Genomic DNA, 27,356 nt, shown 5'->3' on the forward strand with positions numbered 1-27,356 from the left:
GCCTGGGTCTGAAGGCAGACGTGCAGCAGAGACTCGCAGTTTGGTGCAACATGTCTCGTCATGTCACATGATACAACAGAGAGAAACTTGTTTAAATACAGTCATACATTTTGATTCCATTCACATGTCCTGTGAATGTAAGTGGGACTGAGCCTGTCTCCAAGCACCTGGTGACCCCAGGCCATAGGCAATGGATGTTCAGGGCCGCAGCCGAGGCTGCACTCTGGCTCCTGGGCCACGCGAGTTCTGCCCAAAGCCAGGTGGGGGAATGAAGGACGTGGCCCTTCAGGACCGAAGTAAGGTGACTTACAAAGAAGCCAGGCCTTTCGAGCTTGGCGCACAAAACAAACTGAACCATGAAGTCACTTGATCTATAGCAGTGGTAGTCAACCTGGTCCCTATCGCCCCTATTGGGCGTTCCAGCTTTCATGGTGGGCGGTAACGGAGCAACCAAAGTATAAATAAAAAGATAGATTTAACTATAGTAAGTTGTTTTATAAAGATTTATTCTACCAAAGTTAGCGAAAATCTGACATAAAGTACTTGGTAAGTAATTATTATTATGTGTTTTAACTTGCTGTAACTGCTTTATAAATTTTATAAAGTAAAGTTACTTCCCTACTTTATAAATCACCATTACAGTGGAACCGGTGGGCGGTTAGAAAATTTTACTACTAACAGAGATACAGAAGTGGGCGGTAGGTATAAAAAGGTTACTACCCCTGTAGTCAGGTCTGTCTCCTGGAGAATGATACCCATAATTATAGATAATTTTAAAAATTCAGAAAAATATCGAACATTAAAATGTTATTCTATTCACACCAGCCAGATATAAGTGATACTTCAGTATCATTTACTCCTCTTCCTTTACACGCAAGAGCTCTGGTGAGGGTCCCACCTTCCCACACCCTCACCTGTGGCCACTCTCCTACTTCTCCGTCTCCCGCGTGCCCACTCACACGGCTCTCCCACTCACACTCATGTAGAGTCGCCCAGTCTCATACACACACCTTCATCATCATCTCACACTTCACACAGTCATACCCACACTCACGCCACCCCACACATGTACTCACTCACACCTACAAGCCCTCACATTCACACTCTGACACCTGTGTTCATCCATACCCATGCCTTCACTCACACCTACAGGCCCTCACGTTCACACTCTGACACCTGTGTTCATCCATACCCATGCCTTCACTCACACCTACAGGCCCTCACGTTCACACTCTGACACCTGTGTTCATCCATACCCATGCCTTCACTCACATCTGCACACAAGTACTTACAACTCACACACACTCAGTGCACCCCCGTAACACACTCATACTCACTAGTGGTCATCACACTTACTCATACTTTTGCTCACTCACAAGTCACTCATACACTCGTCACTCAATTCTTTCTCTTCAACTCACAGCTTTGCTCACACCACACTCATTTACACACTCACTTTTATACCCTTGCACTAATGCTCTAACTCAGTGCACTTCCCTAACACGTCCACATGCAGTCACATCCACACATTCACATTCACTCACTAAAGAGCATGCACACTCAGTCCCTCACCCTTATTATATGATGACACTGTCACACTCATTTACTTTCACACTCTCGCTCACCTGAACTCACACACTTCCTCAAGCCCCCACACACCACTCTGCACACTCATGCTTTCTCTTTTGTACTCACTCCTGAACATATTCTGTTCCTTTTTGATGTTTGAATACATTTTTTAGCAACATATTATCCTCACTGGTCTCATACCTATCCACAGGTTTCTCTCTCTCCCTCCTACCTGCTCACTCTCACTCCCATACTCACACTGACATGCTCACCTCCAACACACACACACTCCCTTCCACACTTACGTGTCACACACTCATGCACAGACAGCCAAACTGACACATGGCTCCCACTTCTCTCTCGCTCTCACTCACCACGCACATCGCACATGCGCCTTTTGAATCTGAGCTTGGAACCCGCAGTGTGTGCCATTTTAGTCTTGGATGTTTTACCTCACTTTCCAGCACAGCCCTCCCCACGTCGTAAATGTTCCTCAGAAACAGACTCACGGTCCTTGGCTGACTGTTCTTGAGCCCTCCTTAGCCCAAGGCCTGTTCTCTCTCCTCGAGTGTTTGGATGAGGTGGGGGGTGGGGCTCTTTGATGCCCACTCCAGGAGGCGGCATTGGAAAAGGCCAGCCAGCTTCTGAGGCCATCTTTGGCACCTCAGGCAGCCATCTTACTCTAATAGGACCCTTTCTCAGGCTCTGGGGCTGGAACCACTTCCTGCCACACTGATGGGCTTCCAGTTTCCACCTCTCTGGGCCCACCCTCACTGTCCACTGTGACAGGAAACTGAGCCCTTCGCTTTTACACAAAGGTCAGTGGCCTGTGATTGGGAAGATCTGAAAGTGAGTGGGGGTGGGGTGGGGAACGATAATGAATATGATGAAGGGAAATTTGTTGCCATAGGAAGACACGTGATAGTTGCCTAAGCATAAATGTGCATAAGAATAACCTATAAACTATTTTAAAGGTCTTTACTGCTCCTCACAGACTGTTGAACTCACCTAAAAACAAACATGAGGGAAAGCCACCAAACTTAAGATTCTATGTATATTATTTTGTACCTATGCCCAATGAAATGCCTAGCCCTTTGACCAGGCACCATGACTTCTCATTTCCCTTTGGTGTGGTGACATTTTTTATGGAAAATATTTGCTGTGATTAGAGTTCAGTCAATAATAAAATCCCTGAAGTGGGAGGGAGAGCAAGCATGGGGGGGGGGCGTGGGGGCTGAGCTCCCTCAGGCCGAGGCAGGGAAGAAGCTGAGCTGTCTGCAGACATTGAGCCTGAACGGCACCCCTGCACCTGACCTGAGGTGGCTGAGCCTTGAACAGGTATGACGTGCACAAAATTTATAATAACAGGCCCATTTGGCTTCCTGCAGAAAGTAATTTGCTTCTTTGGAGGAAGCAAATGGCTTTAGGTCCTGCTTATTTCGACAGAGAATTGCAGAGTTGGACCCTGTAATAAGACCTAAGTTAGCACAGCATCTTTATTTCAAGGAACTTAATGTTTCCATAGCCTGTTAGGCTGTTTCTTCCTTTTTTCTTTGACCATGGATGAGCTTCATCTTTTGACACTGTATCAAAGTAGGTCAACTTAGACAAACTAAAAAATATAAATGCACGTTTATCTCTCTTTTTTTCCCTTATGGAAAAATATTTTGCAAGGAATTAATCATAATACAGAGAGACTTGAATGGAAATAAATATTTTGGTTTTCTGATTTTGTTAAAGGTCACCAGGTTTGACTCGTGCTCTTGTCTCAGCAACCTAAGTCCTAAGGGTTCATTTTTAGAAAATAATCCGAAGTGGCCCTGGTTGGTGGCTCAGTGGGTAGAGCAATGACCCAGGTTATGGAATGTCCTGGATTCAATCACTGGTCAGGGCACATAGGAGAAGTTACCATCTGCTTCTCCCCAAGTCCCTCTCCCCCTTCTCTCCTTCTCCTGCTGCAGCCAGTGGCACAGTTGGTTCGACTGTGGCCCAGGCACTGAGGATAGCTCAGTTGGTCTGAGCACATCAGCCTCAGGTGCTAAAAATAGCTTCATACTCGAGCATTGGCCCAAGACAGGATTGCTGGGTGGATCCCGGTAGGGGCACACGTGGGGGTCTGCCTCACTATCACCCCTCTTTTTACCTCTCACTAAACAAACAAACAAACAGAAAAGTGAAAATAACCAAAAATGAAGGGAAAAGTGTCCCTAAGAAGTTAATTACACTGAAAATTTTAACAATAACAACCACCACAACAAAAGGAAACAAAGAAAGCCTAATGAGGAAATGGTTGTCAAGGATGATGTATCAATAAATTAATAGTAGTTAATATTTATTGAGAACTTACTGTGTGCCAGAAACTTTTTTTTTTTAATTTTAACTAAAGTTATTGGGCTGACACTAGGTGGTATAACTATACAGGTTTCAGGTGCCTGATTCTACAGTACACCTCTGTACTCTGTATTGTGTGTTTACCTCCACAAGTTTATAAAGATCATCTCATTTCCTCTTGGCCACAGCAACTATGGGGCAGCTACTGTTTTTGTCCTCACATTACAAACTAGAAAACTGAGGCATAGAGAAATGAGATGAGTTGCCCGGATCACCCAGGGGGAAGGTCTGCCACCCGCCTCATCTGTAAGCCCAGTGATGCAGAGCAAACACCCTATGGACCAGGCCTGGAGGGTGTCGGCACGTGAAAATGCTTGGTCAGTTGGGGTGGGAGAATTTGTGGCTAACTTCTCACTTAACCTTGTTGATATTTTATATAATGAGTATGTGAGAAATCAGAGGGAAAAAAAGAATCTATTCTGGTAACATAGCCCCTAGGAATTTTAGTGAGAAAATTGAATTTTTGTGGTCGAGGGGGAAACAAAGTTTCCACTTAGAATGCAGCAAAGAAGCAGGCTTTGTTCTAGTTTGCCGCCCACCGTGTCAGCTTCCAGTCTCTGCACCTTGGGGTGCTGCTGAGACTACGCCAGGTCAGTGGGGTGGATGTGTGCGGTGTGAAAGTCAGAGGCAGTGCGGGACACCACGGCTTCAACTGTGGGCTTGCAGAGCTGGTGGTCTGTAAATTCAGTGTGTTTCCCCACTTACCTAGCATTTTAACCATCTTCTGTTCTAGTCTCGGGAACTGCAGACTCTGCATAACCTCCGTAAACTCTTTGTCCAGGATCTGACTGCCCGGGTTAAAAAGGTGAGTTCTGTTTTCTGTGAATGGGACTGAGAAGGATAGATGGCCAGGAAGAATCATTTTCAGATGAAGCATCAGTTGCTTAAATTGGGGCTGGTTGTGCTTAAACATTAATTACTTCACGACAGTAGATGTTATTAAAAGAATGTGCTAGAGGCAAAAATCAGTTGGGAACATTTTGCCATCTGATTTTTCCTTCTTAGTAAAAGGGAGTTATAATCCTTTCCCTGGTTTTCATTTCAAGTGAACACATATTTCTCTGGCTTCAATGTGAAAGCCACTGTGCATGATGCAGGGGGAACTGGGGGTCGTCAGACGGCACTGCCCTGGAGCCTGGTGCGCAATGCCAGGCACCCAGAGGAGGTGGGCACGGGGGCCTTGGACCTGTCAGTGAGGAGGCCGCGGGTGCTCGGTCAGTGTACAGAGCACTCTAACACCCGTGTCTTAAGTGCTTCTGCAGGGCACCGTGTAAGTGGTTCTTAGTGTTCCATGTTGCAGATGTGCAGGTAGGCGCAGAGGTGAAATAAGTTACCCAAGATTGCACAGCTGGAGAGGGCCAGAGATAGCACTGGAATGCAGGTCTGTGTGCCTTCTGAATGTGAGCTCCGTGGTCCTCACGCTACACACACTGATTTCGGGCAGTCGCCACATGGAGAGCCCCAAGAGCAGCGTGAAGGGGTCTGGGAAGGGAGGAGAGTGGAAGCAGTAAGGCAGCTACTCCTAAAGATGTTTAAAAGCGATGGACAAGGGGCTGTGGGCCATATCCAGAGGCTTGATAGGTTGGAAGGAAGCTATACCTAGGAAAAGTGTGGGCATGTGCATGCCTGTGTGCATGTGTGTGCATGTGTGACTCTGTGAAGGAGCCAAAGGTTATTGATAGACTTATTAGGTATATGAGAAGGTTATTGATAGATTTATTAGCATAGATGGATTTGATAGGCTAGTAAGGGGAAAGGACACATTTTCCCAGAGAGAAGTCAAGATGAAGACATTTGCAGGGGAATAGTAACAGCAGAGAGGTGCATCTGACAACTTTGATCTTCTCGGTTAATGTGGAGGCTCTGTCCTCAGTGCAGAAGGAAGGAATGGGGAGCCTACAGAGACTGGAGAAGGTGCAGGCACTTGGGGGAATTGCTAGGGATGAGTAGAAGAGCTGCTGAGCAGTAGAGCGAGTGTCCCCTGGGGGGTGGAAGCATGGGTTTGCCGTGCCCCTGACAGCGTGGTTCTAGCACATTTGGTAGCCTGGAAATAAAAATAAAGGGGGTAGAGGATGAAGGGAGATTTCAAGGCCTGAATGGCCCATGGTGAGGTAGAGATCACAGCCATCAAACTAGAAATGGCCATGGGACCTGGACCAGGTACCAGAGAGGTCAGAGCAGAGGTGATGGATTAGGAGACGAGAGATCAGGACAAGAGCTGAAAAGGCTCAGTCTGAAGGAGGAGGTGGTCTGAGGGAGGGTGAAGACCTTGAGGTCAGACTTTCCAGATCCCATGATATAAAACTCCAGGAAGGACGGGTGGTTCTCCAAGTGTGGTCACTGCCAGCAGCATTAGCATCACTTGGGAACTTGCTGGATATGCAAATTCTCAGACCCACCAGCGGTCCAACAGAGCAGGGCTGGGGGTGGGGCCCAGTAATCGAGTTCTGAAAATCTTCCTCCTGACGAAACTTGAGAACCTCGGTGTTAGACTGAAGAGACATGTGTTTGGGATGCTCATATAGCTCTGACCTCTCAGGATGAGAAGGGTGGTGATCTCTTCTGTGAGCAGATGATCACAAGCAAACGAGACAAGCAAACCCACTTGTCCGTGTGTTTGCACATGCTTTCCTGACCTGTCTAGTTTCTGAGCAGGGCACTGCCGAGAGGGCACTGTTTCTCTGTTCTTGCCATTGTCAAGTTCTGGTACGTTTAAGACGCTGTGCCTAGTTTGAGGTGAATTCATGACAGAATTTTATGGAAGTGGAAGCTGAAGGGACAAGCTGAGGCCACTGAGACTCCCAATGAGCAGACACTTGTCCACAGCTTGGTGACTGAGCTCAGTTCTGACGTTTGAAATCAATTTTAGGTCTTTGGTTTATGTTTTTACATTGGTTCTTTTCAATAAGTTTTGAGACACTCCTTTAAAAGAAAAAGTATCTGCCTTCAAGGGAGAGGTATATATTCCAGAGAAAACTAGTCTGTATCTTTCAAAGGAAGATTGGAAGTTTTTTTTTTCTCCAACCCTCTAGAAAATAACACTTTTAGTCATCAACCAATGAACTTATTTGGGAAGGTTGTTGAGTCTAAACTTTTAGAACCTCTGTTTACTTTTGTTTTCAGAATAACCTTTAGTGGAATTGGGAATTTTTTAAGAGAAGGTTTAGAATGTATCGTGCATACTGAGCGGGGCTGGGGGTGGCAGTGCGGAGGCTTGTCTCGCTGACCCTTGGTGTTGATGCAGAGTGTAGAGCTGGACAGCGATGACGGAGGGGGCAGTGCTGCCCAGAAGCAGAAGATTTCCTTCCTGGAGAACAACCTGGAGCAGCTCACTAAGGTTCACAAACAGGTAGGAGAGCTGGGCCGCTCCCTCTGCCTCTCTCTCTGGAAAGGAGCCCTGCTCGATTTGGCCACAGCACAGGCAGAGGCTCTGATAACTGGAGAACATTAGTACCAGAACAGTCCTTGAAATCCTTAGTCTTCCGTGACTTCCCTTATATACGTATAAAATTCCTGATGTCATCAAAGCCAGTATAAGAAATTGAGTTTGAGCTCTCTGGGGTTTGGGGAGTGGGATTCTCAGAGTCTGTCTTCTCCCACCTCCAGTCCTAAGCTCAGTCCCACTGGCTTTGTTGTCTCCCATGATGCCTTTGAGGCCCCTCTGTGGACTCCAAGGCTCCACAGAAGGTAGGGTGGGAGCACTGAGCTGGTTCAGGCCCCTTGCTTTCACAGATGAGAGAACAACTGGCCATGGACAGGAGAACTGGGAGCAGATTGGCCCCTTTCTACTCTGTTGCTTTGTGTCTTGGGCAGACTCTTAGGTTCTTGCAATGCCCTAGAGCAGGGGTCCCCAAACTACGGCCCGCGGGCCGCATGCGGCCCCCTGAGGCCATTTATCCGGCCCCGCCGCACTTCCAGAAGAGGCACCTCTTTCATTGGTGGTCAGTGAGAGGAACATAGTTCCCGTTGAAATACTGGTCAGATTGTTGACTTAAATTTACTTATTCTTTATTTTCAATATTGTATTTGTTCCCATTTTGTTTTTTTACTTTAAAATAAGATATGTGCAGTGTGCATAGGGATTTGTTCATAGTGTTTTTTATAGTCCGGCCCTCCAACGGTCTGAGGGACAGTGAACTGGCCCCCTGTGTAAAAAGTTTGGGGACCCCTGCCCTAGAGTTTGCCTAGAGTCATAGAGAACGCATCTAAACTGATAGCGATGTAGGGGGTTATTTGCCTCCTTTCTGTTTGAATGCTGGTTTGTTCACGATTGTTTTTTCTAAACCCTAAAGATTTGGGATGTGATAGTAATGGTCCATCTTTATGGGCCACATGGCCAAGGGATGTCATTTGTCTTTGACTTGTCAAGTCCTCTTCAACATTATTGATGATGGCATCTTTTCTCAGAGGAAGGACCACAGGTTCAGCATAGTTAAATCATTTAAACAAATTGTTTATGGAAAATATAAAAGCAAAAACTGTCAGGGAATAGGGCTCTGACATTCATTAACTATTTTACTTATGAATTCAATGAATGTTTATTAAAAACCTACTCTCTGCCTGGCAGTGGAACTGGTGTTGGGAACACATGGGTGACGACAACTGGTGTGGACCCAGCAGTAGTTTAAACTTCGTATAGCACATTCTGATTTCCAAAACCTTTTTTATCCACTTGGATTCCCACACTGGCCTTATTACAACCTTTTTTTTATAGATGAGAAACCCATAGTAATTGAATGATTTACACTAAGTCAGACGGCCAGGAAATATTATAATAGAGCTGGCTCTTGAGCCCATTCCTGACCCAGGGTGAACCTGATAGTGGAGGATCTTGGGTAAGGAAAGAGTGAGTGGTACCCCGGTTCCCTGTTAGCTTAGACTGTGTTGCAGGGCGGGGTCCAGACCTCACGCTGCTGTGGACACTCACTTTCACGGAGTACTTTTGCTTTGCATTTCTTGACCTTCTCATGCTAAAGTCTGAGTCCTGTTTTCCCACACTACTTCCCCCATCCACTCAAACAAGAGAGGAAGTGAGTCCTGCCTAAGTCTGAAGGTTCCTGTGGCTGGAAATGCCTTCAATGTGATCCCATACCTCTCCTCCCTGGCTCGCAGCTGTGAATCGTTTGGTAAAGCGGGGCCCCAGATATGGGATTCTTTTCCTCTGCTCTTTCTGAGTTTATGGTCACGTGGACTTTATACCTGGCAGGCGGTGGTCAGCCGCCATCTGCTGTGGCTGCTTTCCTGTCACATTGTCCCCTGAGGTGGGTCTGCCCTTCCTGCTGCCCCCGCGTAACCCCAGCTCCCCCTCCCGCGCAGCTGGTCCGGGACAACGCGGACCTGCGCTGCGAGCTGCCCAAGCTGGAGAAGCGGCTGCGCGCCACGGCCGAGCGCGTCAAGGCCCTGGAGAGCGCGCTGAAGGAGGCCAAGGAGAACGCCATGCGGGACCGCAAGCGCTACCAGCAGGAGGTGGACCGCATCAAGGAGGCTGTGCGGGCCAAGAACATGGCCCGGAGGGCCCACTCGGCCCAGATTGGTAGGTGCCCTCTCGCCTGTCCTATGTGCCCTCTCGCCCAGGCCCTTGCTAGAAGGCGAGGACTCTACTGGCCAGAGCGCTGATGCTCGAGGCCACCTGGGTGCTTGCTCTGGAGCCTCTGAGAGGCTGCTCAGGCCTGTGGGACCTCGGCTGGCGCTGCCCGGCCCCCTGCACCCACCCCGAGGGAATGGGAACATCTGTACCCACTTCTTACCCTCAGAGCTTCCAGCGCACGGGGGTGGGGGGTGTCTTCAAAGCTGCTGAGCTGAGCGGGGTGGGGTGGGGTGGGGTGGCCTAGCTGCGGCCCAGATGTTTGGCCGTAAACAGAGGTGCACTGTCAGATGCACCAGAACAAATGGCTACTTCACAGCAAGCCCCGAAGGCCCCTCCTGTCTGCACCGCTAACCGTGAAGGCACAGGCAGCAGAGGCCTTCTTTGGGAAAGCTGCCGCAGGCACAGGTTTGCAAACGTCCAGACTCGGCCTCCTCCGCGAGCCCTGTCTTTCTAACCTGGGCAGCCCCCTCCAGCCCTGGGTTGGGCCATTTTGCCCATGCGGGGAGGAGTACAGCTGCTCAGTCATAGTTCCCAGGGTAGAGCCATAGAGCAAAAGGGATCTAGAAGGCTTTTTAAAAACTGAAACATCTCCAATCACATGTAATATTATTGCCCATCAGATAGCGCTGTACAGAGGTTTTACACACCAGCAACTTCACATTTCTAGTTTTAAGATTATACTTTAAATTAGTGCTCATTAGATTTTTCACCTTTTGCATTTATTGGATTTTATACCCTTTGGAAGCTATGAACCCTCTCCTGAGAAAAATGTATCACAGGCAGAATTCTGCGTCCAATTTCAAGGGCTACGTAGATGCCCTTGGAGCTCATGGGCCTCAGTCTAAAACTGAAAGTTCTTTGTTTCTAATTTCCCTCAATCTGAATGAAAATAATTGATATGTGAGTTCTTTCTGTCTCCTGAACACTGGGTGCCCTGGGTTAGCTAACTTTTGTTTGGTTTTTGTGTTTTTTTTTTATTTTTCTGAAGCTGGAAACTGGGAGGTAGTCAGACAGACTCCTGCATGCGCCCGACCAGGATCCACCTGGCATGCCCACCAGGGGGCGATGCTCTGCCCATCCGGGGCATCGCTCTGTCGCAACCAGAGCCACTCTAGTGCCTGGGGCAGAGGCCAAGGAGCCATCCCCAGCGCCCGGGCCATCTTTTGCTCCAATGGAGCCTCGGCTGCGGGAGGGGAAGAGAGAGACAGAGAGGAAGGAGAGGGGGAGGGGTGGAGAAGCAGATGGGCGCCTCTCCTGTGTGCCCTGGCCGGGAATCGAACCCGGGACTTCCGCACGCCAGGCCGATGCTCTACCACTGAGCCAACTGGCCAGGGCCTGGGTTAGCTAACTTTTAATGAGAGGGCAGACCTGCTGCTTTCAGAAACTCTGGTGGTTGAGAACTGTAATGTTGGTAAGAATTATGCCTCTTGGTTTTCATATATGACCTGAAGGTATCTGGAAGTGGCTGTTGAGGTCCTTTCTGAATGTTTCTTCTCTCCTTTCTGTTGGTTGAATATAGCCAAGCCCATCCGACCTGGACACTACCCAGCCTCATCTCCGACAGCCGTTCACGCCATCCGAGGGGGAGGAGGTGGCTCATCAAACTCCACTCATTACCAGAAATAAATAAGAAGTGAGTCTCTGCTGTTGGGTGGTTTCTGTCTGAGGCAGATCCCTGCCCCTGCCTGGCCCTCACCCACGTGTGTGGACCTGCGACAGAGGAGACCTCCACCACACCCCTGGGACGCAGGTGTCGGGGACCTGGGCCTATCTTCAACTCAGTCTAGAGCCCCAGGGTGTTCTAGCTGGGACCACCTGGCACCAGGGTCCCTCGGGGATAGCTGAGGGTGTGGTGAATGATTCACTTGAGCTTTCTTTTGTCTGTGGGATGCCCCTCTGTAGCTGGCACCTGCAAGGGCATTATTACCCGTTTGTCAACTGATTTACCCAGAACAGACAGATGTGGGTGGTTAAGTCTCAGGAACTGAAAATAAAGAAAAAGCCAGATGATAGAAAATTATATTTTTATAATTACTAGCTGCACTCAAAAGAGTTAAGAATTAAGCTAATTTAGATCTAGGTAGATCCAGACCAGTTTTTTCTGTGAGAGAGGGCTGCACACCTCTCTTCTCACAAACCACAGGCCCAGTATTGTTCTAAAGCAAAAAGGAAAACAAAAGGTAATGTGTTTTGGAAGTGAGAAGGAAAGAGCACAGGCCTGGCTTTTGTACTTGAGTTAGAGAAAAGAGGTTACTGGTTAGTGGAACAGACAACCGATGGCCAGAAAACTCTATTTAGAAACACTCTGACTTTGAACCAGTATCCTGTGGACAGGAGAAGGTGGCTCCAAACGTCCTTGAACTCGAAGCCCTCACTAAGGAAGCTAGCTTGCAAGAAGGACCATTTTGCACAGTGAAGCCTCAGTGACTAAGGGCAACTCGAGAGCAGAGGTCCCTTATCCAGTCTTTTTTGCACCAAGATTAGGAAGGTGAACAGAATGGAGCTGGAGCCCTCACGCGGGAGGTGGCAGCATTGCCCAGGCTTAGACTGAAACTTCCAAAGAGAAAACATGGTGGCCACAGCCAGGCACCATGCGAGGAGCAGGACAGGAACCAGAGGGAGGGCAAGGCAGCCAGAGCAGGCCACACGCCACCACCATCCTCTGTACCCTAGAAGGGTGGGTGGGAAGTGATCTTGGCAATGAACCGCCCCATTCAGATCTGATCTCCACTTCCAATCAGAAATAAAATAAAATTGGATGTTTTAAAATTGCTTTGACTGCCATGCGATCAGCATTGCGGTTGACACTGGAATAGAACCATAAGATCAAGTTGGGCAACTTAGGACAGAAAAGCCTAACGTGCTGGTTCTTGAGCCTCGGTGGATGTCGGCATCGTCAGTACCCAGAGGCCCAGGCTCACTGAGGTAGCGTAGGCCCTGACCTTTGTATTTTTACCAAGTGCCCCAAGTGGTTTTGTTTGCCACCAAAGTCTGAGAACTTCTGTGTAGTTTACTTCTCTGTCACATAAAGAAAATTTGAGGTGGTCTGTCCCAACAGAAAGCTAGCTGCTTAAATTTAGACTCACTATCCTCAGGAAGTATATACTTTTCTTCCTCAAGATAATCTCAAGGCCACCAAACTGACTTCTACAATTTATGTTCCGAGTGTACTAAGCAGAGAGGAAGCAGAGACAAGGCAAAAGCAGCTCTCCTGCCGAATCAGCTTCCTTTAAGCGGCCTTCCCAGAAGTCCCACGCTCTTGCTGCCCACACCCCTCTGGTGGAACTGAGGCACATGGCCACATCTAGCTGCAAGGAAGTCTGGAAAAGGTGGTCTTTTACCCAAATAAGAGTAGTGTTCTTTTGCTGAGGACAAGGAGGTGGATGCTGGGGTGGACAACCAGCACTGCATTTGTTGAACACCTGACAGCTGTGCTTGATCTGGCACCTCCATTACCCCCTGGGAGGCAAGCATGCAGAGAGATGTCTGTCTGGCACCCAGCAAGCTCTTGATAACTGCATAGGCCAGGGACTCTGGGTCCAGAAGCTTTGCAGTGGACAGTCACTTTACTAATGCTGTCCCGTAAAGGTCTACCAGACCCACGTTTTATGTAAGTTGCGTACAACCAAATGTTGGCCATTCAACCTGGACATCCTCTTCTCACTCTGAAGCCTGAAAATGACTAGGTCTGGAGAGACTTTAAAGACCTTGAAGGTAGCAGAACTACCCTCACCCACCATGGTGGTTTGTTTGTTTCTTTACTCAGAGTGTTACAAGCGGTTTTATTTTATCTGAAATGGGAACCTCCTTGACTTACTTTACATATACATGTTACTTCTATAGCTGGCACTTCTCTCAACACGCCCACTGTCAGGATGGCAGCGTGGTTGCAGGTCTGGCTTTGCACAGCAGCCCTGCCAGTGGCAGGTCTTCCACGTCCTCAGGTTATTTCACCTCAGGGCTGGCTTCCTCCCCTGTGAGGTGGGGAGTCATTGGCATTGATCTCAGGACTAAATGAGGTCATGCTTCTAAGCTGCTTGGCATGTAACAAGTTGTCAGCTTCTAGTATAGATGAGCAGTGCAGTACCAGGTACATAGTAGGGAGTTGGTAAATGTGGGTTTATAATCTTTATTTCACACAATTGTTACAAAATATTTTTGGGTGTCTCTGTAGCAGTAGATTGTAATGACTGAGTGAGGAAGGCCCATGTCTGAGTATCCTTTTTTCTGCTATGAGCAGGTAGAAGGTGTTTTAAAAATACTATCATTGATCTAAACATTATGAACAAGAACTTTTACTATTTTTAAGGAAAATATATGGACTATGTTTAAGAAATGACTGGGCATTTGTCAGTGGAGGTAATAAAAGGATGGTATCCACTGGAGTGGAGAATTACAATTGGAAATGAGGAAATGCTAAATCATTTTTGAAGAAATAATTGGAAATATGGAATTTATTGTTTGGATGAGATCAGAACCATTGAGACGGCCTTTCTGGATCCGTGAGATCCTCATTCTGAAATGTCTGCCCTGCGTGGCAATGACCGGAACTGCTCACTCGTCCCAGCCCTCTGTCGGGGCTGGAGCAGTGCACACCTGCTTGGGTGGCACCGGGATATCTTTGGGAATTCCCTCTGGTTTATTCTCAAGGTTTCAGAGAAACTGAACATGTAGAAATCTAGATAGAGAAATCAAAATAACCCGGGGTAATACTGGCTTTTATTTAATCACATTTAAATCAAGGTGCCTGTCATGGGGACAGAGACCATCTCTTTCAGACCCCAAGCTGGACATGGCACATGGGGTTGGCCGGATGCAGGTTCCAGCCCTGGCCTTGGCTTTACTCCTCTATGACAATGGGCCAGTGGCTTGGTTTCCTTCAGCCTCCGTTTCCTCATCCACAGAATGGGATCGGTTGTGGAGAGCCTGCTCTGTATTTGGTCTAACGATGAGTGAGACAGAGAAAGCTCTGTTCTTGTGTTGTGATGCGCTTGCTTGGGGGAGGCACAGCAAATAAATGAGGTGACTGCCAATAGTGGGAAGTGTGCTGAAGCAAAGGAGAACAGGTTAGCAGAGACGGAGGATGCTTATCTGGGAGGGAGGGCTGACCTCTGCCCGAAGGCTGAATGGTGGAGAGTGCGGGGGGCAGAGTGGCCAGACCCCCGCAGAGGTGGGCTGACTGGCACAGAGTGGCCAGACCCCCGCAGAGGTGGGCTGACTGGCACAGAGTGGCCAGACCCCCGCAGAGGTGGGCTGACTGGCACAGAGTGGCCAGACCCCCGCAGAGGTGGGCTGACTGGCACATGGGAGAGCCAAGAAAGGCTGACAGGGCTAAAGCACAGAGAACAGTGGAGACCACTTAATTCAGGTGGTTGGGGTGGGAGATGGAGGCTGATAGTTGAGGCGTCTGAGGCCCCAGTGCGCAGTGTAGAGTGGACTCAGCTGTGCGGGGCTCCGGTGGCTTTGGATGGACGAGGTGGGACCTAGTTCAGGATTAGAAAGGGCCACCATGGGCTGGACTTAGGAGAAAGGATGGCGGTGGGTGAGTAAGAACGGGTCTCCCCTAGGGAGCTGTTTCTGGTGCCCACTAGGAAGGGAACAGCACTGAGCTGAGGGGGTGGCAGCAGGTGGTGAGAGTCAGCTGTGGGTGGGAGCTGTGGGTGGAGGGGAGAGGAGGAGGCCTGGGCGGAACTCAAAGGTGGTTCCTAGGTTTGGGCCCTAGCAACCAGGTAAATATTGTTACCTTTAGCTTGGCTGGGAAAATTGGGTGATGAGCAGGTTTTATGGAAAAACTGAGTTTGGCTTTCATCATCCTGATTATGAGATGCCTCTTAGACATTCATCTTAGCTCACCATCCAAGTGGACGTGTTGAGCAGGCTGTTGGATCAAGCTCAGGAGAAAAGTCAGGGTTCGGGTGGTCAGGACATAGGCCTGGAGATTGTGTTTCAGGCAGTGGGTCTGGAGGAGTGATCAGAGGAGTGGTGGACAGGGACAGAGGCCCTGGGGACTTGTCAGAAAAGAGGTGGCACCAGCAGAGGGGCCTGAAAAGGAGAGTGAGAGGTTTGGGAGGTGAAGTGGCCACTTGGTTCCTAGAAGAAGGTAGTCAGCTGGGTCAGAGGCTGGAGCAGGAGGAGGACAGACTGGGGGGCTGCTGAAGGCTGCAGGGCTTCAGTGGAGGAGGGGGCTCGCCCAGCTAGCTTGGGCCAGAGAGCAGGGTGGGGAAGTGGAGCCTGCAACTGCAGCAGCTTCCCGCTCTGTTTCAGTGGGTAGAGAAATGGAGCATGTGGGGTTAAGATGGAGGTTGCATTTCATTTTTTAAGAAGGGAGCCGTTATAGCTTATTTGTATGTGGATGGTAATGACCCACCTGGGAGGGGACACGGGTAATGTAGGAGAATTACAGGGACAGAGTGTTGGTGGCAGCAGAGGTCCTGTGATCCATGAAGAGCGGAAGTGACACTGCACCCAAGGTGATTGAAGGTGACAGGAAGGCAGAGTAGAGAGTTTGGATGCTGGATGGGTGCGCTGGGAGGTAAAGGTGGTCTCGTCTTAGTGCTCATCTTCCAGGTAAGAAGCCTGGGTACCAGCCGAGAGGAGGTGCGGTGGCGGGATTGCAGGGTGGAGAAAGGAGGAGGTGTGCGATGGACCTCTCAGGCATTATTCAAGGCCCCACATTTAATATAGACACGATTTCAGTACCTGCCTAGCTCCGTGGTTCCGAGGGCCCTGGAGTTTGTCTTCGGTTCCTGACTGCTTTAGCAAGCTGGCACTTGTTCAAATGTGACCAGCAGATGGCGCCAGTGGGGCATTGCTGAAACATCCAGTTTCTGAAAGGCTTGAGGTAGAATGGTCTTTTGGTTTTTCTATATTTAGACCATTATTTCTCACACTTGTATAGTAAATAGAGTACTTTTAAAGGAATAAGATTATCATACAGTTCCAGAGTTATTTTAGCATGATATTTACCTATTTGCAAATTTAAAATAGTATTTTTATTGATCTTACATGATAATCAAGTCAGCACAAATATAGAAATCAGCTTAAAATGAAACCACAAATCAAAAAGAAACTAAATCACCAACCTTAATATAATTCACTGAAAGCTGAACTTTTGCTGAACACAAAGAGCTAGGCGCAGTGTGAGGAGCGTGCAGTGTGGCAGGCCAGTACCCTCACGGTCGTGGCATGACTCAGCTCTCTCACCTTTCCCTGCTCAGACCACTGCAGAATCATAGCATGCCTTCCAGGCATTCTGTCTTCTCCTGGCTGGAACACATCATCTTCCTTCAGCGCCCAGGAGTCCATTTCCTTCCGAGTTCCTCTTTCCTCTTTAGATGAAGATGGTTGAAGCCGTGAGGAGCAGCTCCAGCTTGGCCATAGCACAGAGCGAGTGGGGGCTGAAGCTGCACAGGAATGCTCGGGTTCCAGGCAGTCAGCTAGATCAGCGAGCAGTGGTTTCCCACCCTTCACACTTGCGGACCAGGGAAAACAGAAGTATTTTGGAGACTGCTAAGGCAGAAATTACCTTGAGCATAAGTGAATTCTACTAAGATTATTGGGTCTGTAATCTTCATACAACACCAGAATAGTTAACTCTCTTGCAGACCAGCATGAAATTCTGGCAGGCTGGCGGTTGAAAAACACTGATGTAGATATGCACATAATAATGTTTCAGCTGTTCAAGGCAGGAAAACCGTAAGATTGAAAGTATTGTGAAATGAACCAAACAGCCAGGATGCCTCTCACTGTGCTGATGTAGCTAAAGGGTCTGATATTTTGAGGACTGTACTTTTTTTTTTTTTTTTACTAAAAACCATATATATTAAGTCTAGAAACCATATCCTGTTTATAAAGTTTCAAAAAACTTTTATCAAAGTTTGTTTGGTAAAATCACAGTGGGGGAGTCAGGAGGGACTCATTAGGGCTCCGATAGGACATTTGAAGGAACAGTTCATGTTTGTGCTCTGTGTGTTTGCTCGTGTTTTGAGGCATAAAGCAGCGCTGGAGAAGGACCTCTGCGGTTTGCGGCAGGTCACCCAGGAGAACGTGACTACAGAGAGCCACGAGAGGCACCGGGACATCCTGTCCTGACCCCGAGTCTCTGATGTGTGCCATTCCCAGGATCAGTGACAGTCACTGCAGGACGGCTCTGTCTTCTTCAAGTTTCACTATCTCAGGACCTTCATTATGAATATATTTGTTACTATATAGTTAATAAGTATAATAGCATTAACACCTTACATGATGGGATGAAAGCAGACACAGAACAAAGATCCGTGGGTTTTCACCACCGTCCCCCTTTGCTGTCCTAACAGCTGGGACCGAGGGCCTACAGTCTGGGCGCCGTGTAGCCGGCCTGCCCTCCGCTGGCTCCTCAGCCGGTCACACGCGGCCCAGACACTTGGAATGCACAACTGACTTGATTACAAGAAGTCTTGTCACAGTAAGCCACACCCAACAGGGGAATTCCAAGTGTACATTGAAGATGGGAAATCTGGTGTTTTCTAGCTTGGCACTTGAACTTCAGATTTCCTTTGAATGCTCCTGCTTTTCCACACACTCACTACCTTCAACTAAAGCCCTAACTTGAGGTCCACTTAGGCCACTGTCTCTACTTTCTTTGAACTGAGAAAGTTCCAACTTTTCTGAATCCTCAGTGCACTGCAGGCAGAATGAAGTTCTGTCTCTGAGCCCTTGACCGCTGCGCGACAAGGCCCTCCCGTGTGGTCCTCGGTGCAGGCCCAGCTTCCCCAGCCAGCACGCACTCACTGATACTCTGTTTACTATTATGATTCACTTGGTCTTTACTTGTTGCCCCTTTCTCTGTTCCAGACACCTGGTTCCAACCTATCCTGCACCATTGTTAGGGTTCACCTGGACCTTTCTCCTGGTTTTGATACACCAATCATGAATAAAAAATATTTTGTATATATTAGATGTACAAGGTGACTTCTGCCCGCAGCAAAAATGGGTTCACGTCACACATGCAGGGTAGGCAGGGCATTGCTTTCAGAATTAAGCCTTCCAAAGTAGCGAAGACAAAAGCCTCAGTTACAGCAGGCACGTGATACCTTGTCACTCACATGAGCTACATCTAAACCACTGGGTCATTCAACTTGCCACTGCTACAGCTTAGCAGTGAAAAGACCAGAGTCACAGGCATGTGCATCAGGGGCTACCTTTACTACAGGCAGGGTAGCCGGTGACTGTGGGCTCGGGATCTAGACTTGCACTACCTTGGGGTGAATCCTGGTGTGGCCATGTGCTGGGCAAGTCACTTTGTCTCTGCGTTCCTCAGTGGCCTCTGAAATGTGGCCAGTGACAGTACCCACGGACAGGGAGGCTGCGAAGACAATCGTGTGAATGTCCCACAGAGCTCAGGTGAACAGCTGGTGCCGGGCAAGCGCTCAGTGCTCACCCGCGTCACCGTCGTCTACCTGGTCTCATCCTCCTTTCTGAGAGGCGGAGTGGGCCGCTGAGGTCACACGACCTGTCAGTGGTCGATCCTGGACTAGGATCTCTGATCTTCTATGGAGAAGTTCACAGAGTTCCTGGGTCTAGTACCCTTTATATTCTTTCTTTTTTTTTTAGTGAGAGAGACAGAGAGAGGGACAGACAGGGACAGGCAGGCAGGAACAGAGAGAGATGAGAAGCATCAGTTCTTTGTTGTGGCATCTTAGTTGTTCATTGATTGCTTCCTCATATGTTCCTTGACCAGGGTGCTCCAGCCAAGCCAGTGTTTGCTTAAGCCAGCGACCTTTGGGCTCAAGCCAGCGACCATGGGGTCATGTCTATGATCCCATGCTCAAACCGGTGGCCCTGTGCTCAAGCTGGTGAGCCCACACTCAGGTTGGATGAGCCCACGCTCAAGCCAGCCACCTCAGGGTTTTGAACCTGGGTCCTCTGCATCCCAGGCCGATGCTCTATCCACTGTGCCACCACCTTGTCAGGCGGACCCTTTATATTCTTAAAAAGTATCAATGACATAAAAAAAACTTTAGTATTTCCAGGTTATAGCTATTGATATATTTTATATTGAAAATTGAAACAAAAAATCTTAAATGTTACTTTTGTTAATATAAATGCCATTTTTAATGAAAAATAATTATTTTCCAAAACAAAAAACTCAGCAGAATGACATTGTTTTACATCTTTAAAAATCTTACAATATTTGGCTTAAGAAATGATAGCTGGAGCCCTGGCCGGTTGGCTCAGCGGTAGAGCGTCGGCCTAGCGTGCGGAGGACCCGGGTTCGATTCCGGCCAGGGCACACAGGAGAAGCGCCCATTTGCTTCTCCACCCCTCCGCCGCGCTTTCCTCTCTGTCTCTCTCTTCCCCTCCCGCAGCCAAGGCTCCATTGGAGCAAAGATGGCCCGGGCGCTGGGGATGGCTCTGTGGCCTCTGCCTCAGGCGCTAGAGTGGCTCTGGTCGCAACATGGCGACGCCCAGGATGGGCAGAGCATCGCCCCCTGGTGGGCAGAGCATCGCCCCATGGTGGGTGTGCCGGGTGGATCCCGGTTGGGCGCATGTGGGAGTCTGTCTGACTGTCTCTCCCTGTTTCCAGCTTCAGAAAAATGAAAAAAAAAAAAAAAAAAAAAAAAGAAATGATAGCTGGAGCCTCATGTCTGCCTTTGCTGCCATCTGTTGCAGTGTGTTGCTTTAGTCGAATTATATGAGGAAAACCAGCCTTGTCACTCCAGACAAGATTCTTGGCCATTCAACAACTAAGAAAACGGTGGCACAGAGAAGTTCTGATGTTAGTACTGTCCATCACAGGTTCGCCGTGGGAATTGAGTGAGATAAGGTGAAGGAAGAATGAAAAGTCTTTAGAGGCCCTGGCACACATTAGGCTGTCAAAAACATGAGTTGTGTGGACAGGCCTAGAAAGAAGGGACCCGGAGGGACTCCAGGGAGAGAGGATAGAGTAACTGCGGTGGACACCACTGCGGTGTAGGACTTTGAATCTAGCACTGCGGATTCAAAGGGAGGAATCGTGGAGGACCTGGAGGAAAGAATTCCTCGTCTCGCCTGCAGTGCGGCGGGCCGCTCTACTCCCAACACTTCTCAATGTCATGTTTCTAGAGTTAGGAATTCAGAGCAGCTGGAACCGTTCCCGCATGTAGATTGCTCAAGGCTTCTGAGAGAAATCCACTTCCATTCAGGAGTGATATGTCAAGTACAATTGTTAATTCTTATATTGTGAGGATTGAATAGTGGAAAGGCAAAAGGAAAGATAAAACTATGTACTGTTTGGAGTAAGCATAAATCCACTGCAAGCAATTGCAAAAGCCACAGTTGGGGGTGGGGGTAAATCTCTAAATACTTCTTGCAAACTCCTTATATATATAATTAGCTTCTTTCTTCAGCCTTCTCCCCCCCTTCTAAAGTGATTTTATTTCCTTCTAAGTCTGGTCATGTGTTGCCATTCTGAATTACCATCTCTAGTTTGGCAGAGACCCAGGGACAGTCCAGTCAGGTCACTTGGTCCAGTACCAGCTTGCAGGAGGGTGAGGGACCATGCTGAATCATCTCAGAGGCAACAGGACTGGGTTTCAAATGCCCTCAAGATTTGCCAGCCTGTCCCGGTGGCCAGTCCATGTGACAAGAACACTCAGAAATGGTTTTTCCTGGACCGACCCCCTTAGGTTTATAAGTTCTGTCCATTTTCTCACCTGCGTTTATCTGAGGAGACGAGCATCCAGTTGAATGCATTTTCTCGGTCCTGCTGTGGCGGACAGGCCCTAAAGCTTGTCGGCTCAGGTGAAGGACAGTCTCTCTAATGAAGGGCCTTTCATGGATGGAGCTGCTGTGTCTTCCCCTTGAGCAGCCTGTCACAACCTCCTTGATTGAGGTGACCACACTAGGCAGGCGGGCCTCCTTTGTGGCCCCTGTTTCATCCAAACTATTAGCTGAGACGTGCTGAATCTTGCACACGGTGGGGAGTGGGGGTTTGAATGAAAGGCCTTCTGGTGGCAATCGTGTCACTTCATGGTCTGCTGGAGCTATTGAGGCCGCCCCTGGAGTGTGTGTGTCAGTGTCTGGCTCTGTCAACATGGCTGGGCTGCAATCATCATGTTAAACTACAACCCTACAACTTAAGGTGTGTCCTCGGACCCTCCCGCGCGTAGGTAGACCCTCTCATCTGACAGGGGGCTCAATGAGCGATTCTGAGACAGTGTGCTTGGGAAGATGACCCTGTATGGAAAGTGAAGTGGGGATTTCAGTGGTGGCATTCAGAAAGAAGTCCTGGGCCTATTGATTTTCAGCTCACAATGGACTTAAATGACAACTCTGACCAGGCTTCTAGAGGGTTTCCTTCTGGTCTTAACGAGAAGCACAAAGTCTCACCAGAAAGGCTAAGCATTAAAGTTGCTCTTCACAAAGAAAAACCTGTCTCTCTGTGACTTCTAAAACGGATGTGAATATTACCTTATAAGGCGGTTTAAACCATTTTCAGTTGAGCAGCTTTGTAATTGTGGGTGACTATACTGTTGGAGCAAGAGACGGCAGTTAATAAGTTCCTGGATGTGTTTTGTGTCAGGGAGGAGGTGATACTCTTAAAAAGAGTCAGTTCCCTCCTTTTTCTTTCTGAATAGAAAAAATTGAATAATTTTTGTTCTATATTTCTCTTTTTTTAACCCATTCTGCTCTTGTCAGCTTTTCGAATCCCTTTCTATGCCCTGATTTCTTTTGTATTTATTTATAATATATACTGCTTTTTTTCCCCCCCCAAAATATGTGAGGTTGCTTAAATCAGAAGAGCGGAGAGAGAGGGTTAGAGGAGAAGAGCATTTCAGCAGGACCCGAGACGCCTTCTGGAGCAAAAACAAAGCAGTACTTGTCAGGCTATGGAATTCTTTTTAGAATCTTTTCTCCCCTTCAAAACAATTTCCATTTTTTTCTTACAGTTGTTTGCTCTAAGAACAGTTGGGGTTTTCTCGGTGTCTGTCATATTTCCGGCAATTCCCACAGGCTTCTCAAGGATGAGGCTGTACCCGCCCCTGTCTCCTCCTCCCCGCCCCCCAGCCATCACGAGCTGTGTGCACAACCCACTGGCAAGATCACAGACCCTTCTAGGGCTGCTAGCTGGTGTGAGGGAAGCTGAACCTTTCAGGTTCATCTTGAAAGCTGAGTTGATTGGAGTTGGTCCAAAGGGCTGGCCTGCGTCCGGACGAGGCCAGGCTTTCATCCTGGAGCCCAGTGAACATCTGGTGGGAAGTGGAGTGGAATCAAAGGGGGCGTCTCCTGAGTAACTTCATCACCCCTGCAGGTGATGAAGACCTTTCGGAACTGGAAGCCTCTTGGAGAGAGAGCCTGAGTTAGGGGCTGTGCCTAGGCTGCCTTGGTACCCCGAGTGCTGGCAAGTGAGAAACGGCGTTAGTTCCCCCTCGGCACCGGAAAATGCATCACACTTCTCTGAATATTGGTAGTTTCAGTAGATAATGACTTTCGGAAGAGACTGTGGTTAGGGCTAAACGCTTAAAGCAAAAGCAGTAAGTAGGAGGCTATGCTGTCCAGTCCACTGGCCACTAGCCGCTTGTGACTACTGAGCACTTGAAACATGGTGAAGTCCAAACGGAGATGTGCCGAAAGGGTAAAATATACACCAGATTGCAAACATTGCAGAAACAGGGCCGTAAAATATCTCAGTAATAATATAATGTAACACATCTCAAACATGGAACGCTGAATGACATGATTAATGTATTTGATTGAATGAAATACAGGCTGGGGCAAAAGTAGGTTTACAGCTGTGACTACACAAAAGAGTTTATTCTTGTATCTTTATTATTATTTTCCACATGAGCAACTGTAAACCTACTTTTGCTCCACCTTATGCATTATTAAAATTAATTTTTCTTGTTTCTTTTTACTTTTTAAAATTGTGTGGCTTGCATGGTATTTCTATTGAATATTTCTGGTCTAAATATCTAGAATTTAAAAAAAAATTTTTTTTCTTAAGAGTGAATTTCCACTGTGTGTTTTTAACACCTGTGTTCTCTCTCTGCTTCTCTTTCAACAGATACGACTCTCCATGTAGCATGTCAAGGACTAAATAAATCACCACATTCCTTTTTTCCCTTTCTACACAATTTGCATTTTCTTTTACACTTGCTCACCCAGCCATCTGCAGTACATGGGTTTCAGGTATTTGAGCTGTGTAGAATTTCTGTGTGTACAGATGTGTGCTTGGACTCTCTTCCCGAGAAATCGATCGCAGAGGATCCACTTGCTCTTGGGAACCAGTGCTGCGGACTCGGCCTCGTGCGGTCCCTGTGGTCCCTGGCGGGCCCGGGACCCTCCTCTCTGCAGTGCGCTATCCCAGCAAACGCCCACGTGCCATTCCGGGGAACAACCAAGTACTGTGGAGGCAGGTGGCCCCTCTCTGCCACAACTGTCTGGTTTCCTGTAAAATAAACACTTTATATTTTTAGGGAACAAAAAAAGTGCTGCTATAGGGGTTCAAAATTTTCATTCTGAACACTTTTCCGAAACAAGTTACTTCAAGGAAGCATTTTGAATACCCTGGTCACATCTTTGGATATGTAAAATACACCTTTTAGTATGGCACCCATTAAAACGCAAAGCAGATTTTTTCAAGGCAGGAAAACAGTCTAAGGGTAGTAACATAGAATTTGTTCATTCAGACACATCTATGTGAATGTGAAAAGTCATAAAATTCACCTCTGAGCTACCTGCTATTGAACTTGCAGGGACTAGTCTCAGCCGGCCCAGTGTGGACGGCAGTCCTTCAGAAAATGCCGCAAACGTGGATGAGTGGAAGTGGGGTTGTCCCCTCCTCTCTGACCCTATTGGAGCTGGCATCCCGATGGCCTCTGACTCTAGGGAACCATCTTAAGCCTTGAAGGGTATTCTGGGACCCTTCCAGTAGCTGAAAGCAGCAGCCCTGGGAGAAAGTAACTGACAAGTTTTTGTGCCTATGAATAAGTTGCCATGAATTAAGTTTTTATTTTTACTCATCCTTCTGAGTTCTCTCTTTGGCATCAACTAGATAGGTTTCATCTTAGGCAGAATTAAAAAAAATCAGTATGGTGGATTTTTTTTTTACATTTAGCTTTTGCTATATTCAAATACATGAATCTAAAGCTGAAATCAATGCCTTCTGTTGTGCATTTTAAAATAATGGATTTCCAACTAGTAAAGTTATCAGGGAAACTGACAAGGATTCAATTAAGTTGGTCTTTTGTGCTGCTACTGTTTTGACAAATTTGAGGGTAAGTCATTGACAAACAAGCCGAACTCAGTGAAAGCACCCTTCCTTCTATTGTGCCTGCCCAAGATGAGCGAGCTGGCGGCGTCCCCGCTGCTGTCACCACTGGATGACATGTATGTGAGGAGACATTGGGCTTTCTAGAGTCCGTGTGGATGGAAAGTAACTCAAGGGGTGTGTGTGTGTGTGTGTGTGTGTGAGAGAGAGAGAGAGAGAGAGAGTGTGTGTGTGAGAGTGTGTGTGTGTGAGAGAGAGTGCATGTGTGTGTGTGTGTGTGTGTGTGTGTGTGTGTGTGGAGGGGGCAGGGGATTAAGCATTATGGACTGAAGTGAACTTCACACTCCTGTTGTATAAAATCCCCTAACAACAAAACTACTTAATTTGTTAAATGTTGCACTTTGTTTATATGTGTTTTGGGGGGAGTAAGAAGAGAAGAGGATGAATTATACTGGAGTATTTATTTGGTACAGATGATAATTTTGCATTTATCTGCATTTTAAAGGTCCTTCTGTTTGACTCTCTGATGCTGTTGCCAGTCCTCGCCCAGTATAAACTGCCCAACCATATTTGCGATCTGATAGAAGGGTCCTCGTAGGGCAGGTTTTGTGAAGCTTATTGGGGCATAACATATGCCGTAGATTATATCCTAGCCTCTGATTTTAGAAACTAAAACATTGGTTTTTGAGAAGACTGCCAATTAATAATTATCATACCACTACTGTCTATTATACAACTGTACTACTTTGTGTTTAGAAATTGAACAAATGCCAGTGATTTCTTTTTGGCTTTCTTGTTAATAGATTATTTTTTATTTTTTCCAAAGTGATTTTTTCCTGGGTACTGCCTTCCTACTTCTAAAGACTTGCTTGGCCCTTTTATGTTTCAAAGAAACAGTCACTTTTAGTTCCATAGTTCTTGATCTCCGCAAAGGACTCACAAAATTCACTTTACTTCTATTCATAGAGAAAGTTGGCTTTGATGTCTCTTAAAGATACTTCTGCTAGTTGCTGATCAGCCAGTCAGTTCACCTAGCTTTGATCTTTAAAGGACCTCTAAACTAATTTTCCTACACAGTGATTAATAGGTAGGCAGATTATTGGAATGGATTATGCAGTATATTCAAATGGATCCCTACATATTACCTAATATTAAGATTATATACTTCGTTAACCACTTGTTAAAAATGTTACATTTTTCTCAATTTTAATTTTTTAGGCTGTTGCTCCTTTACACTTGGACTCTAAATGTTAAAAAATCCACATTTCTGAATGGCCAAGACTGTGGTTATACATTTGGTTGTATTTTGCTTCTTGCTAGTGTGTGAGTGTATGTGTGTGTGCATGTTTGCTTTTCTTCTCTAAGTAATTTTATATTTCACGCTACTTCTTGAATGTTTACTTTTTGATTGTATAAGGGAATACCAGATGGTTTAAACAAATAATCCTCAAAATAGCTGATTGCTAAATTTGAGGAATGCTGTTTGGGATATCAAGATTTATGGTTGGATACTAAAATATATTAATGCCGACTCTGTTTTGGTCAATTACCAGAGACTTCTGTACAAATGCATCATCTCTTCCAATGCTGTACAGTTTGCTTTTGTTGAATGGCAGGTAGGAAGGAGAACATTAAGTGTAGATTAAGACCTTGAAAGGAAATAGTATCATATGATTAAGAAATTAGAATTCATAGAAATATTGGGATAAATTGAGAAATAAGAATGTCTGTCTAGAATGTAGCTTCTAGTATGTTTTGAAGCCCTAAACTCACATAAGGAACTGGTACTCCTGTGCAGGGTGAGGGCAGACCACGCCACTACCAGGGTTCATGGAGGAGGAGGTGTTGGCTCTCCTTTCCTGCAGGAACATAAAAGCCCCCAAAGTTCCCTCTTGAAGTGCACTCTCTCTCTCTCTCTCTCTCTCTCTCTTAAGCTGAGCAGAAGACATTTGGACTCTGGCTATATGGCAATTGAGGAAGTTTTTCATTGGCAGGGGCAGGGGGGAGGTTTTGCTTCATTCACTTCATTGTCTCACCCTGCATATTGTGAGCAAATTGAAGGAAACATCATAGTCTACAATGGCTTCATTTAACACTACAATTTAGGCTTTTAAAAAGTATTGAACAAGGTCCAGGTCTATTGCCAAGGAAGCACTGCTCCATGAAGTCTGCTTACACATTTACAACTTGAGTATCAGTTTTAAATACTTTCCATTGTGTGCAGGTGGACGGGGAATAGGGCATTCTGTAGAATCACTCGTGTCTAGTCTGTAAAGTATGTAGTGTGTACTGCAGGTGTGTGTTCTCTGGGCTCTCTGTATCTGTACAGTAGCTTTCTTTCAAAAAGTTGTGGGCAAACTTGTTTTGGTGGTTTGAAGGGGAGAACGGCAGTTTATATCAAGTAATGACGCTGTAATATAGTACATGCAACAGAAGACCTGGAAGTAACGCTCCCCTGGCCCGGGGAAATGTTGGTTTCTTCTAGGTTCTAAAATGAAGATGTATGGATACTCTGGCAGACTGCATGTTGTATAATTTGAAAAATACTAAAAGTGGAAAATAAACTTGACTTAAACTTTG

General features: G+C 47.1%; 1 protein-coding gene across 1 annotated transcript in view; it reads left to right on the forward strand.

Annotated features, from left to right (window-relative positions):
* The window catches only part of KIF5C (kinesin family member 5C), a 163,410-nt gene extending 136,054 nt beyond the window's left edge, over positions 1–27,356 (forward strand). The window contains exons 22-26 of the mRNA XM_066345085.1: positions 4,694–4,765; positions 7,205–7,309; positions 9,277–9,493; positions 11,067–11,180; positions 23,571–27,356. Coding sequence (XP_066201182.1) covers positions 4,694–4,765; positions 7,205–7,309; positions 9,277–9,493; positions 11,067–11,173 — 501 coding nt within the window. The 3' untranslated portion in view covers positions 11,174–11,180; positions 23,571–27,356. The remainder of the gene's footprint in view (positions 1–4,693; positions 4,766–7,204; positions 7,310–9,276; positions 9,494–11,066; positions 11,181–23,570) is intronic.

This window comes from Saccopteryx leptura, chromosome 7 (assembly GCF_036850995.1).
Source record: "Saccopteryx leptura isolate mSacLep1 chromosome 7, mSacLep1_pri_phased_curated, whole genome shotgun sequence".
In the NCBI taxonomy this organism is placed as follows: Eukaryota; Metazoa; Chordata; class Mammalia; order Chiroptera; family Emballonuridae; genus Saccopteryx; species Saccopteryx leptura.